At 42.6% G+C, this 12344-nt stretch overlaps 1 protein-coding gene across 1 annotated transcript; it reads right to left on the reverse strand.

The window, feature by feature from the left end:
* Window positions 1-10746: 10746 nt before the first annotated feature.
* Window positions 10747-11973, reverse strand: LOC143032552 (uncharacterized). Its single transcript, XM_076197419.1, has 2 exons — window positions 11056-11973; window positions 10747-10964 (listed from the first exon to the last, which is right to left on the reverse strand). Exon 1 carries the CDS (start codon window positions 11971-11973, stop codon window positions 11065-11067), a length of 909 nt encoding a protein of 302 aa, XP_076053534.1. The 3' UTR covers window positions 10747-10964; window positions 11056-11064.
* Window positions 11974-12344: the final 371 nt, after the last annotated feature.

Below are 12344 nucleotides of genomic sequence, written 5' to 3' on the forward strand. Positions count from 1 at the left end.
TCTCTCTCTCTCTCTCTCTCTCTCTCTCTCTCTCTCTCTCTCTCACTTTCTTTTCAACCTGGGCTTAAGTTTCACCAGAAATTAAACACCTTTTTAATTTCGAATTTCTAGTCTGCTTTTAGATAACGAAATAGAAAACAATATTTTGCTCGCGTTAGGTTCCCATTCCTAATACAGTTGGGGATTTCGCCACCTGCGAGGGTCATGTCCCAGTCCTTACAGCGTAGAGTGTTGTGAAGTTCTCACAATTGGTGGTAATTCCGATGAGGAGGCTCTGATAATAACAAGTTTAGGTGACCGCATGGTAAGTGCGCCCTTCATGAGAACGGGTGCAGTGCTGATGTTTCAGTAGATAATCCCAAAACAAAGAGAAAGACAGAGAGAGAGAGAGAGAGAGAGAGAGAGAGAGAGAGAGAGAGAGAGAGAGAGAGAGAGAGAGAGAGAGAGAGAGAGAGAGAGAGAGAGAGAGAGAGAGAGAGAGAGAGAGAGAGGGAGAGGGAGAGAGGGAGAGGGAGAGGGAGAGAGGGAGAGAGGGAGAGAGGGAGAGAGGGAGAGAGGGAGAGAGGGAGAGAGGGAAAGAGGGAGAGATGGAGAGATGGAGAGAAAGAGAAAATATAGAAGACGTCCGACTCGAGATGAATGATAGTCCCAGTCGGTCATTTCAACCATGGTAACCTGAGGTTTCAGTCAGCAAATGCATTTGTGAATTGTATCATATTATCATTCTTGAACATTTTGCATGCGAGGGAGGTGTCATGGAAGCGATTAATGTTGTCTGGCGGCGGCTACCAGAATAAAGAGAAAAGTGCCCTCACCCTGGAGAGAAGGCCTTTCATCGGAATAAGCTATAACCCTTTTGCTGTCCATAGTAGCAATACGGTGAATAGAATATCATGGTGGAAGAAAGGAAAAAAGGAAAGAGGCTATGGTAGGCAATAATATTCAACTGGAGGAACCTTTCCTTATTTACAGGCAGAAGGATCTGGACCTTTGCCTTTCAGGAGTCGCCCTGGATGTCGCCACAGCACTTTTGTCCCCGCCAGCCCATTTTCTTCGGGTGTACCTCTCTCACTTTGTAAGGTTGACATTTCGTCTCGACCTACAATTGTCGTCTTACATTCCGGCTGCCACCAGATAATTATATTTAGTTTGAAACATTATTATTCTCAGTATGTCTTCATTTACCGCTATCCAGCGAGCGTCCTTCAGCTGAAGAGAATCTCCTGGCGATAGATAGTACAATCGCTAGTCTTAAAACGAAACGAAACTCCGATGACAAGATTCTTGTCATTTGGTCAAATAAAAAAAAAAAAACATAAAACACCAAAATGTTTGATCAAACACCAGAAAAAAATATGACGTCAGTCCTCGCACGGTCAAGCCGCATCAGATGATATTCGGATGTACGGGCCGGCGCGAGGCCTACCATATCCGGTTTTTCGTATCTACACCACAAGCGGCTGACATGAGTTGAACAGGTTAAAGCAAATGCATCCCCTTCACTGCTTAAAGTATCTCTCTCGGCTGAATAAAATCGTCCGTCCGCAACCAGGATAAAGGTACGCGTCGTGAATAGCAGTGGAAGGCTAAAACTACCATCACCTCTGACATCCCCTCGGTTTAACTACGCCCACCTAAACCGCACGAAGGGGATGTGGAAGCGGCAACCACTCCTACTCCTTCCCCCCCCCCCTTCTCTTCCCTCCCTTGCTCCTTTCCTTTATCCTCTTCGGAAACCCTCCTACCCCCCCCCCCCCCACAACAACTGCTCCTTCACCTCCGCTTCAACTTTATTCTCATCTTCATCTCTACCTGTCCCTCCTCATTCTCCTCATTGGGATTCTCGATTTATACCTCAGCTTTCTCCTCTTTCTCTCTTCCATTTCTTCCCTTCCGTCTTCCTTCCCTTCCTTCCTCAACCTTCTCCTTCAACACGTCCTCTGATTCCTTTTCCCATCCCTTCTTCCTTCTCTTCGTTTTTCCGACCCCTCCAGCTTCCCTCCTCCTCCCGTCCCCTCCACCACTTCCTTCACCAACTTCACGCTCAAACCTTCCCATTTCCTTCTCCAAGTCTGACCTTCGCCTTTTCTACAGTAGAGACAGCTCTTCGTGTACGTCCTTCTCCCCTTCCTCCTCCTCCTCCTCTTCTTCTTCCTTTTCATATTATCTTGTTGTCCTTGTCCAAAATATAATTTTCTTACTCCCCTTTCTCTTTATCTACACCCTCCTTCAACTGATCTTCGTATATTGACTCCATAAGATTGATGCCGTCCTTACGATAGGGACTTTAGTTACATCCCTACGGACCAGAGTTATGCAGCTTTATCTTATGACTGCAGACTAATCTCCACTCAAAAAAGATTAATGATCACTTTTAACTTCTACTGTCCCTCATTTCTACCATCCTCCTAAAAAAATTCACCGCCACATCTGCGCAATGTTGCTTGTTCCCAAGGACAGAACTAGTGGTCACCTCCGACTAAATATTAAATACATCTTCCCTGTGCTACTCCTGTTTCTCCATCTTCCCTTCGTCTTTCTCGTCCTCTTCCTCCCCTCTTTATTCATTAACTCTTTCTCCTCCTATTCTTACCCTTACTATTTCTCCATCTCCTGCTCCTCTTCCTCCTGCTCCCCCTTTTTCTTTTCCTCCTCTTCCTTATCGTTCTGTTTCTCCTCTTCCTCCGCCTCCTTTTCTCCTCAGCTTCTTTATAGTTCTTCTCCTCCTTCCCCTCCTCCTCCTCCTCCTCCTCCTTTACTTTCTCCTCCTCCTTCTTCCCCTGCTCTTTCTTCTCCTCTTTCGTAATTTTCTCCTCTTCTATTTCCTCATCATTCTTCTCCTTCTCCTCCTCCCCCTCCTCTTTCTCCTCCTCCTCCTCCTCCTCTGCAAATTATCAAAATTTGCTGACGACACAAAAATTACCGGTAAAGGAACAACCACCAAAGAGAAAGAAACTCTGCAATCCGATCTAGACAGATTATCAAGCTGGGCAAGCAAGTGGCAAATGAAATCTAACGTTAACAAATGTAAAGTCATGCACATTGGAAGTAACAATGATCACATCCAATACCAGATGAATGGCGAAATACTGGATTCAGCAACTAAAGAAAAAGATCTAGGGATTTTAATATCAAATGACTTGAAACCATGTCAACATTGCTCAGAAGTTGTTAAAACAGCAAATAAATTGATTGGCTTTATCGGAAGAGTCTTCGAAAATAAATCTATAAAAATATTACTAAACCTTTATAATTCCATGATCCGTCCCCATCTCGAATACTGTGTACAATTTTGGTCCCCATACTAACAGAAAGATATTAGTAAACTAGAAAGAGTGCAACGGAGAATGACCAAAATGATACCAAGGCTGAGAAATCAGCCGTATGAAGAAAGACTTAAAAGTCTAAATTTATTTTCACTTTCAAAAGGAGAATGCGAGGAGATTCAATCGAGGTTTTTAAAATGTCGAAGATTACTTCTTATAAGACCAATGAAATACAAGAAGACGTCACGATTTTAAAGTAATTGGTAAAAGATTTTCTTCGAATAAAAGTAAGCATTTTTTCTTTGACCGGGTTGTGTTGTTCATGTGTGGAATTCGTTATCTTCTACAGTCATTGGAAGTAACACAATAACAACATTTAAAAATCGCCTAGATAAATACTTGGACTCTAATCCGCAAATGAAATATTATCCCTTGCAATAAAAGATCTGGCAGCCCGGCATTTAATTGTAATTGGATAGGATAGTGGTAGCAGTAGTGTTAGTTCATCTTCTATCGTCTAGTTGCCCTGTTTTCTTAACTGTAGCTTAGTATAGTAAACACAAACAGCCTGGTAAGGGCCAGTAGGCCTGCTGTTGTTTGTTCTTCCTTTGTGTTCTTTTGTGTTCCTCCTCTTCAAAAGTGTTATATGTATGTATAGATGTGCCGGACTCGATGACATTGCAGAGTTTCGTGACAATGTCACCAAAGACGCGGATTCGAACACGGTATTTATAGTTTATGCCGGTACAAATGATGTTGAGTCAACGCGATCGTAGAAACTTATTGAAAGGTACCGGAGAACGATCAAGAAATACAAGGAAATTTTTTCTGAGAAAAACCTTGTAATTTTAGGGATCCTTCCCAGATTCAAGAGAAGTGAAATATCCTTAGATAGATTTTTCAACATCGATAGATTTTACAACATCACATTCAGGGCGAATAACAGAGTAAAATCCCTATATGAACAAGAAAATTTTCATTTCGTCAATTTTTGGGACAATTTCCATTCTGATAAAACTCTGAGGAAGACGGTCTCCATTTAAACGTGGCGGGGGCATTAAGGTTCGGTAGGTTGCTCAACAACAGCTTGTCTGACATCAGAAGAAAAAACTCCTCGCCGGCGACCCCATCAGCTCCTCCGTAAAAGAGCAAAAACTAAAAGTGACCTTCAGTCCAGATATCAACCTCTGTTACGTTAATGGTCGCAGTTTACGAAACAAATTCGAAGATCTTGAAATTCTCGCAGCGAGAAGTAACTATCACGTGATAGGAATAACAGAATCGTGTTTGGATACATGAACTCGAGATTTTATTGTGGAATAGTTTGCCGGGCTATTAAATTTTCAGTTAAAAAAGAGAAAATAGAATGGGTGGTGGAGTAATATTGTGTGTCCACAATTTCCTCCAACCATCACTGATAAAAACAGAGGCAGTAGCAAATGTTGATACATTGTTTGTTGAAATAAAAATGGCAGTAAATCTAAAGTAATAATTGGACTAGTTTAAATATCACCTGGTAAGCAACTGGAATATTATGAAAAAAAATTCAATTTAATCTTAAAAACTAACCAACGCTGCGAGACAGTAATCATGAGAGACTTTAACTTGCCGGTTAAGAGATGGGGTGATCATTCAAATTCGCACACAGGAGGAGACTTGTATAGTAACTTACTAGAAAGTGACTTCCACCAAGGCGTAATCAAACTGACTCGAGGAAATAATATCCTTGACCTAATATTTTCTTGTAAATGAAGTGAATGTTGGCCCAATATTCAGTACTAGCGATCATCGTACTATCACATTCAAAATAAGAATTGAGGCTAGTAAATCTAAAATCAGCAAAGAAAAAGTACCAGACTTCCGTAAAGCCAATTTTATTATTGTGAGAGACGTCCGGCAACAAATAAACCAGAGCAATGGAATAGGGAAATTAGTAACAACCTCTCTCGTAAAAAGCGTGCGTACAAAAAGTATATGTCAACTAAAAGCCAAGATGATAAACTAACACTAGACAGAATACGTCGCGAGACCAAAACACCGATAAAAGTAGTAAGAAAAACATTGAAGAGCATATTGTTGAGGCAAGCAAATCGAACCCGAAAGATTCTATAGTTATGCAAAACAACAACAACAACAACAAAACACTTGCGGCATTAGACCACTAAATGACGAGGAAGATAAACATACGAATGATGAAAATGAGATGCACTCAATTCTTAATAAATTTTTTGCATCCGTCTTAACAGATGAAGATTGTTCATCGTATCAGCCATCAGAACATAAAATGTTTCAAAATGTTTTAAATCAACTCATAATTACGAAAAGTGATGTCGTACACGTAACTCGCAAGCTCAAAATAAATAAAGCTCCTGGACAAGACAAAATTTCACCAAGAATTTTGCGAGAAGTCAAATATCAAATCAGTAAACCTTTGTGCATCCTTTTCAACAAATCTTTAACATTCGGCAAAGTCCCATCAGATTGGAAATTTGCTAACGTAACACCAATATTCAAAAAAAGGGACAAACCACAACCTGGCAACTACTGACCGATTAGCCTGACTTTGATTGTGTGTAAACTGTTGCGACACTGTGGTGAAATTTTTAGAAGAAAACAAAATTATAAAAGATTCGCAACATGGCTTCCGTAGTAAACGTTTATGTTTAACTAATCTTCTTGACTTCATTCATGACGTTTTCAACAAATACGATGAATGTAGATCTGTTGATATAATTTATTTAGATTTTCAGAAGACATTCGATAAAGTTCCCCATAAACAGTTGCTCGACAAATTAAAAATGCTCAGTATTTCTGGTAGCATCCACAGTTGGATTAAAGACTGGCTCTCATAGCGAAAAGAGAGTTGTAATTGACGGGGCTTCTTCTAGCTGGCTCGATGTAAAAAATTGCGTACAGCAGAGATCAGTTTTGGTACCCGTTTTATTCTAAATATATGTAAATGATTAAGACGATGGCCTCTTTTGTAAAGTATCAAAATTTGCTGATGACAAAAATTACTGGTAAAGTAGCAACCACTAAAGAGAAAGAAACTCTTCAATCTAATCTAGATAGATTATCAAGTTGGGTTTGTAAGTGGCAAATGAAATTTAATGTTAACAAATGTAAAGTCATGCATATTACAAGTAAAAATAATCACGTCCAATACCAAATGAATGGCGAAATATTGGATTCAGTAAATAAGGAAAAAGATCTTGGAGTTTTAATATCGAATGATCTGAAGCCATGTCAACATTGCCCAGAAGTTGTTAAAACAGCAAATAAATTGGTCGGCTTTGTAAGACGAGTCTTCGAAAATAAATCAGAAATGATATTGCCATAACTTTATAGTTCCTTGGTCCGTCCCCACCTTGACTACTGTGTACAATTTTGTTCCCCATACTACCTGAAAGATATTAGCAAACTAGAAAGCGTCCAACGAAGAGTAAATAAAATGATACCAAGGCTAAGAAATCTGCCGAATGAAGAAAGACTTAAAAGTCTAAATTTATTCACACTTTCAAAGAGGAGAATGCAAGGATATTTAATTGAAGTTTTTAAAATGTTAAAAGGTTTTGACAACATCAATGTCGAAGATTACTTTTCATTGGACCAATCAAATACAAGAAGACGTCACGATTTTAAAGTAATTGGTAAAATATTTTCTTCGAATGAAAGTAAGCATTTTTTCTTTAACCGGGTTGTGTTGTTAATGTGTGGAATTCGTTACCTTCCACTGTCATTGAAAGTAACACAATGACAACATTCAAAAATCGTTTAGATAGATATTTGGACTCTAATCCGCAAATAAAATATTATCCCTTGCAACAAAAGATCTGACAGCCCGGCATCTAATTGGATAGGATAATGGTAGCAGTAGTGGATAGGAGGTAAGGGAACACGGGCTGAGGGAAATACTTTTATTCCTGACTAGTTTCGCCTGAAACTAGTCAGGAATAAAAGTATTTCCCTCAGCCCGTGTTCCCTTACCTCCTATCCACATTCGTCACAATGTATACACGGTAGCAGTAGTGTTTAGTTCTTCTTCTTTTGTGTTGCTGTTCTGTTTCTTCACTGTATTTTAGTATAGTTAACACAAACAGCCTGGTAAGGGCCAGTAGGCCTGCTGTTGTTTGTTCTTCCTCTGTGTTCCTTTGTGTTTGTGTTCCTCCTCCTCCTCCTACTCTTCCTCCTCCTCGCCCTGTTCTTCCTCCTCTACCTCCTCTTTTTTTCCATGCCTTTTTCCTCTTTTATCTCCTTATCTTCCTCCTGTGATCCCCCTCCTCCTCCTTATCCTTATCCTCCACACCTTCATCCTCCTCCTCTTCCTCCTACTCTATACCTTTCTCCTCTTGTATCTCTTTATCTTTCTCCTCCTCCTCCTCCTCCTCCTCATACTCTTCCTCCTCCTCCTCCTCTTACTCTTCCTCCTCCTCCTCCTCCTCCTCCTCTTACTCTTCCTCCTCCTCCTCCTCTCCTCCTCATACTCCTCCTCTCCTCCTCCTCCTCCTCCCTCTGATCCCCCTTATCCTCCTCCTCCAGACCTACATCCTCCTCCTTTTCCTCCCCCTCCTCCCCCTTATCCTCCTCCTCCACACCTACATCATCATCCTTATCCTCATCCTCCAAACCTACATCCTCCTCTTCTTCCTCGCTCCTTATCTTCCCCCTCTTTCTCTTCCTCCTTAAAATCATCGTAATTTTCTCCCTCCTCTTCATCATCATCATCTTTCCTCCTCCTCCTCCTGCCCCCCTCTCTTTCTCCTTCTCCTTTTCCCCATATTTTTCTTTTTCCTCTTCCTTTCTTCCTCTTTCTTATTTTTCCTCCTCGTCCTCCACCTCTTCCTTCATTTCCTTTTCCACCTCATCATCCTTCTCTTTATCCTCCTCTTCCTCCTTTTGTTTCTCCTCTTCTTCCCCCTTAACTCTCTTCCTCCTCTTCCTTCATTTCCTTTCCCTCCTCATCCTCCTTCTCTTTATCCTCCTCTTCCTCCTCTTATTTCTCCTCTTCTTCCTCCTTTACTCTCTTCCTTCTCTTCTTCCTTCTCTTACTTCATTTCCTTTTCCTCCTTATCCTCCTTCTTTTTATCCTCCTCTTCCTCCTCTTATTTCTCCTCTTCTTCCTCCTTAATTCTCTTCCTTCTCCTATTCCTCCTTCTTCCTCTTCCACTTCCTCTCCTTCCTTCCTCCTCCTCCTCCGTTTTCTCTTCCTTCCTCCTCTTCTTTCCGTTCTTCATCTCCTTCCTCCTCCTCCTCCTCCTCCTCCTCCTCCTCCTCCTTCTCTTCCACCTCTTCTTCCATTTTCTAGGACATGTTTTGCAACCCTGCACTGCTCCAGTAAAACCGACCTCTTCCTCTCCCCCATCTATTCGGCATCTACACCCTCGGCACCCACCCGCCGATCTTCCTCCTCTTCGTCCATCCGGGCCTCCTCCTCGGTCCCCCTCCCTCAGCCTCACCCTGGGGCTCTTCCGTTTCCTCTTTGCTTCTTCCTCCCTTATTCGTCCTGCAGGATGTGGTGTGAGCGTTCATCCTCCGTGTTAACTTCTACTGAATAAAGTTGTCTGGCGTCAAATAAAAGATATACAGTATATATGTTACAGGTATCTTCAAAGCAAAGGACACTCCCTTAGCGCAAGATCTTTGCTTTATTCGAATAAGGTCGTCCAGCTTAAAAAAAAAAAAAAAAATCTTAAAAAAAAAAAAAATCTTGGAAAAAAGAAAAGAAAAAAAAAGTCATCAGGAGGAAGAGGTTCAGCCTGAACACCATAAGGTGGGCAGAATTCTCTCTAACAAAGAGCTCAAGAGGATCGTTACCTTTTTTTTTAGGTTGCCGGAGTTGTCACGCCCCCCATCCCCCACCCCCCTTGCAAAGGTCCGGAACAGTTGCGTTTGATTCCTGCGAACGAGTAATGCTTTGCCCTTTGCACATTCCCGAGGACGCCACTGAGATGAACAGGACAGAAAGAATTACACGGATCGAAATCAGCAATCAAACCTTCGTTGTTGAAAGAATCCCATGGACATATTTATTCAGTTATTTGTATATTTATCAATTTGTCTTTTTCTTGCTTATATGTTTGTTTGTTTATGATTGATTGACTGATTTATTCATTTAGTCTACAATATCTATCTATTCATTTATTTATTTGTGCTGATCATCTATTTATCTATTCATTAATTTCATTCATCTATTCATTTATTTACTTTCCTTTTCACTTATTATTTCATGAGAAAGGGCAGCTAATTTTATTGGCAGCGGTTCGAATTGGGGATTGAAAATTGGGGTTCACTCAAGAACCCACTCATCCCCCAAATCAAACATCAGCACAATAGAATGGCTTAATTCCTGTTTACAACAAAACAATAATAAAATCATGTTGCCGAGTTGAGAACCCTTGGGGTGCAAAGCCAATGAGAAAAACGAATGATGACGTCACTCGCTTTAGGGATGCACCCTGCCCGGGAACAACTGCGATGCCATCAATGCAGCAGAAGATACAAAGAGCAGAACGACTACCAGCACTTTCGCTCTACCTCCCCCACCCCTTACCCCTAGCCTCTAGCCCCTAGTCCCTAGCCCCTAAACCCGAAACTCCTAACCCCTCCGCCTTAGGATTAGGTCAAGCCCTGGCCTGAACCTGTCGGCAGGCTATATGGTTCTCACCAAATCGCCTTATTGCTCTCTCCTCTCTCTCTCTCTCTCTCTCTCTCTCTCTCTCTCTCTCTCTCTCTCTCTCTCTCTCTCTCTCTCTCTCTCTCTCTCATATATATATATATATATATATATATATATATATATATATGTATATATATATATATGTATATATGTATATATATATATATATATATATATAATAGATATCACACAGGAATCCACAGTCGGAGAAAGAATAAACTCCGAATAAAGAAGAATCCTATATTTCGGCTATCAACTGTAGCCCTCTTCAGCAAAGTACGAAGAGGGCTACAGTTGATAGCCGAAATATAGGATTCTTCTTTATTCGAAGTTTATTCTTTCTCCGACTGTGGGTTCCTGTGTGTCATTTACAAATGTGAAACTACATTTCTGTTTAGAAATATATATATATATATATATATATATATATATATATATATATGTATATATATATATATATATATATATATATATATACTGTAAATATAGATATATTTATATACATGTATTTGTATATGTGCTCTATGTATATGTATACATACACACACACACACACATGTAACATTACGAGAATGTTACTTGCGCTTTAGTAACGTGGGAGTGAAGGAGACTCGAGTGAGTTTGGTGGCTTTATTCTGGTAGGCTGGGTCAGCGGGCAGGGCTCGGCGCCCTGCCCTGAACACCAAAGTGACCGCAGAGTGACCTGAGTCGTAACCCGCTTGTGGCAAGTATAGAATGGAACTGGGCTGGAGACCCATTTTTAGATTTATTGATTTACAAGAAATACATCTTGTTTGGGTCTCTACCCATATTCCTAGAAGGCATACAAGTATGCCTTTTACAATAAGTTACATGTACATTTGTTAAAATATGTCAATATATGTTGCGCTGTACGGTCTCCACGATCTAGCCGACGTGGTTAGTGTCCTATGAGTCCGTCGCGTCCCATCCGGTCCAGCCGACGTAGTTCCTGCACCCGTCGCGTCCCATCCGGTCCAGTCTAAGGCATCATGCGCAGTTACCTAGGTGAAGAAAAGAAAGCATTAGTCCTTGGCTTAAATTGAAATGTGTCATAAGTCAAAAAATCAGCAAGAGAGTACAGTCGAACAGAACCCATCCGTATCATCTGGGGGGCGGCACTTGAAGGAGGCGTCCCAGCCGATACGAGTTAAGGGACACCGTCAGTCGACGGATGAGTCCCCCAGCCGAGGTCCTGGGGCCCGCACGTAGAAATCTGGTCGCCGGGCAAAGGGCCACATAATGATCTAGCCCGTTTGCGCCGGCCTCTCCACAGTGGATGCAGGCCTCCGGCTGTCCCGTCACCTCCGAGAAGCATCGATACCCGAGACGGAGTCGATGAAGGGTGACTTCCTCTATCCTGGAGAGACGGACTCCAGGGGTCAGTCGCTCATACGCTGTGGCAACTTGATACCAGCGTGCTGACGGCCTCTGGGCTGTTAGGTTCCTATGGCTTTGTAGTTCCCTCTTGGCCATCGCTCTCGTTGCAATGGCCAAGATCTCAGTTCGGCTCGGGAGGACACCGATTCCGCCTTCCATGTCCCCTGTGGCCGCTCTTCTGGCCACCCTGTCTGCCGCTTCATTTCCCTGGATGCCGATGTGTCCCGGCACCCAGTTGAGGACGACTGATCTCCCTTGCTGACGGAGGGCCTTGAGCTGAAACAACAGTGAGGTCATTAGTTTTTTCTGGTCAGTGTGATAAATTTTGGATATTAATTGCAACAGAGCTAAACTATCTGTGTGCACAACTACATTACGTTGGTGGGTGTTGAGAGCATGGGTCAATGCTAGACCCACTGCAACACCCTCTGCTTGCGTCGAGCAGCGAGTGCCCAACACCCTTACTCCCTGTTCCTCGTCCTTCGTGACAAACGCTGCACCTGCCACGTTGTGTACGGGATCCACGGAGCCGTCTGTAAAATAGACGACGCAGTTTTCCTGGGCGACAGATCTCATTGTGGCCTCCGCATCCGCCCGCAGGCGCGGCAGCGGCGTACCGCGTCGTGACGCCATCACACTGATTCTGGCCGGTGGATTCTCCCAGGGGGGAGACTACACATAACCTTCCACCGGCACATCCCTCCTCTTCTGAAGGATAAGGTCATGCAGGTGAAGGTCCCTTATGCGGTGTGCAACCCTCGCTGACCACCTCTTCTGCGGGAAGAGATCCGGATCTTGCTGGAGGGCGCTGATTAGCCTTCGCCGCAGGAACGAGTCATGTTCTCTCTGAATGACTCTTATGGCGAAGGCTACCACCAATCCTGAGATCCTCACACTGATAGGCACCAGTCCCGCCTCTTGCTGCATATTGGCGACCAGAGTCCAGCGCGGCGCGCCCAATATTTCGCGCAGCGCCTGGTTCTGTACTGTCTCCAAGTCAGCCA

The sequence above is a fragment of the Oratosquilla oratoria genome, chromosome 14 (genome assembly GCF_046742065.1).
Source record: "Oratosquilla oratoria isolate Oo_2021 chromosome 14, ASM4674206v1, whole genome shotgun sequence".
Taxonomy (NCBI): domain Eukaryota; kingdom Metazoa; phylum Arthropoda; class Malacostraca; order Stomatopoda; family Squillidae; genus Oratosquilla; species Oratosquilla oratoria.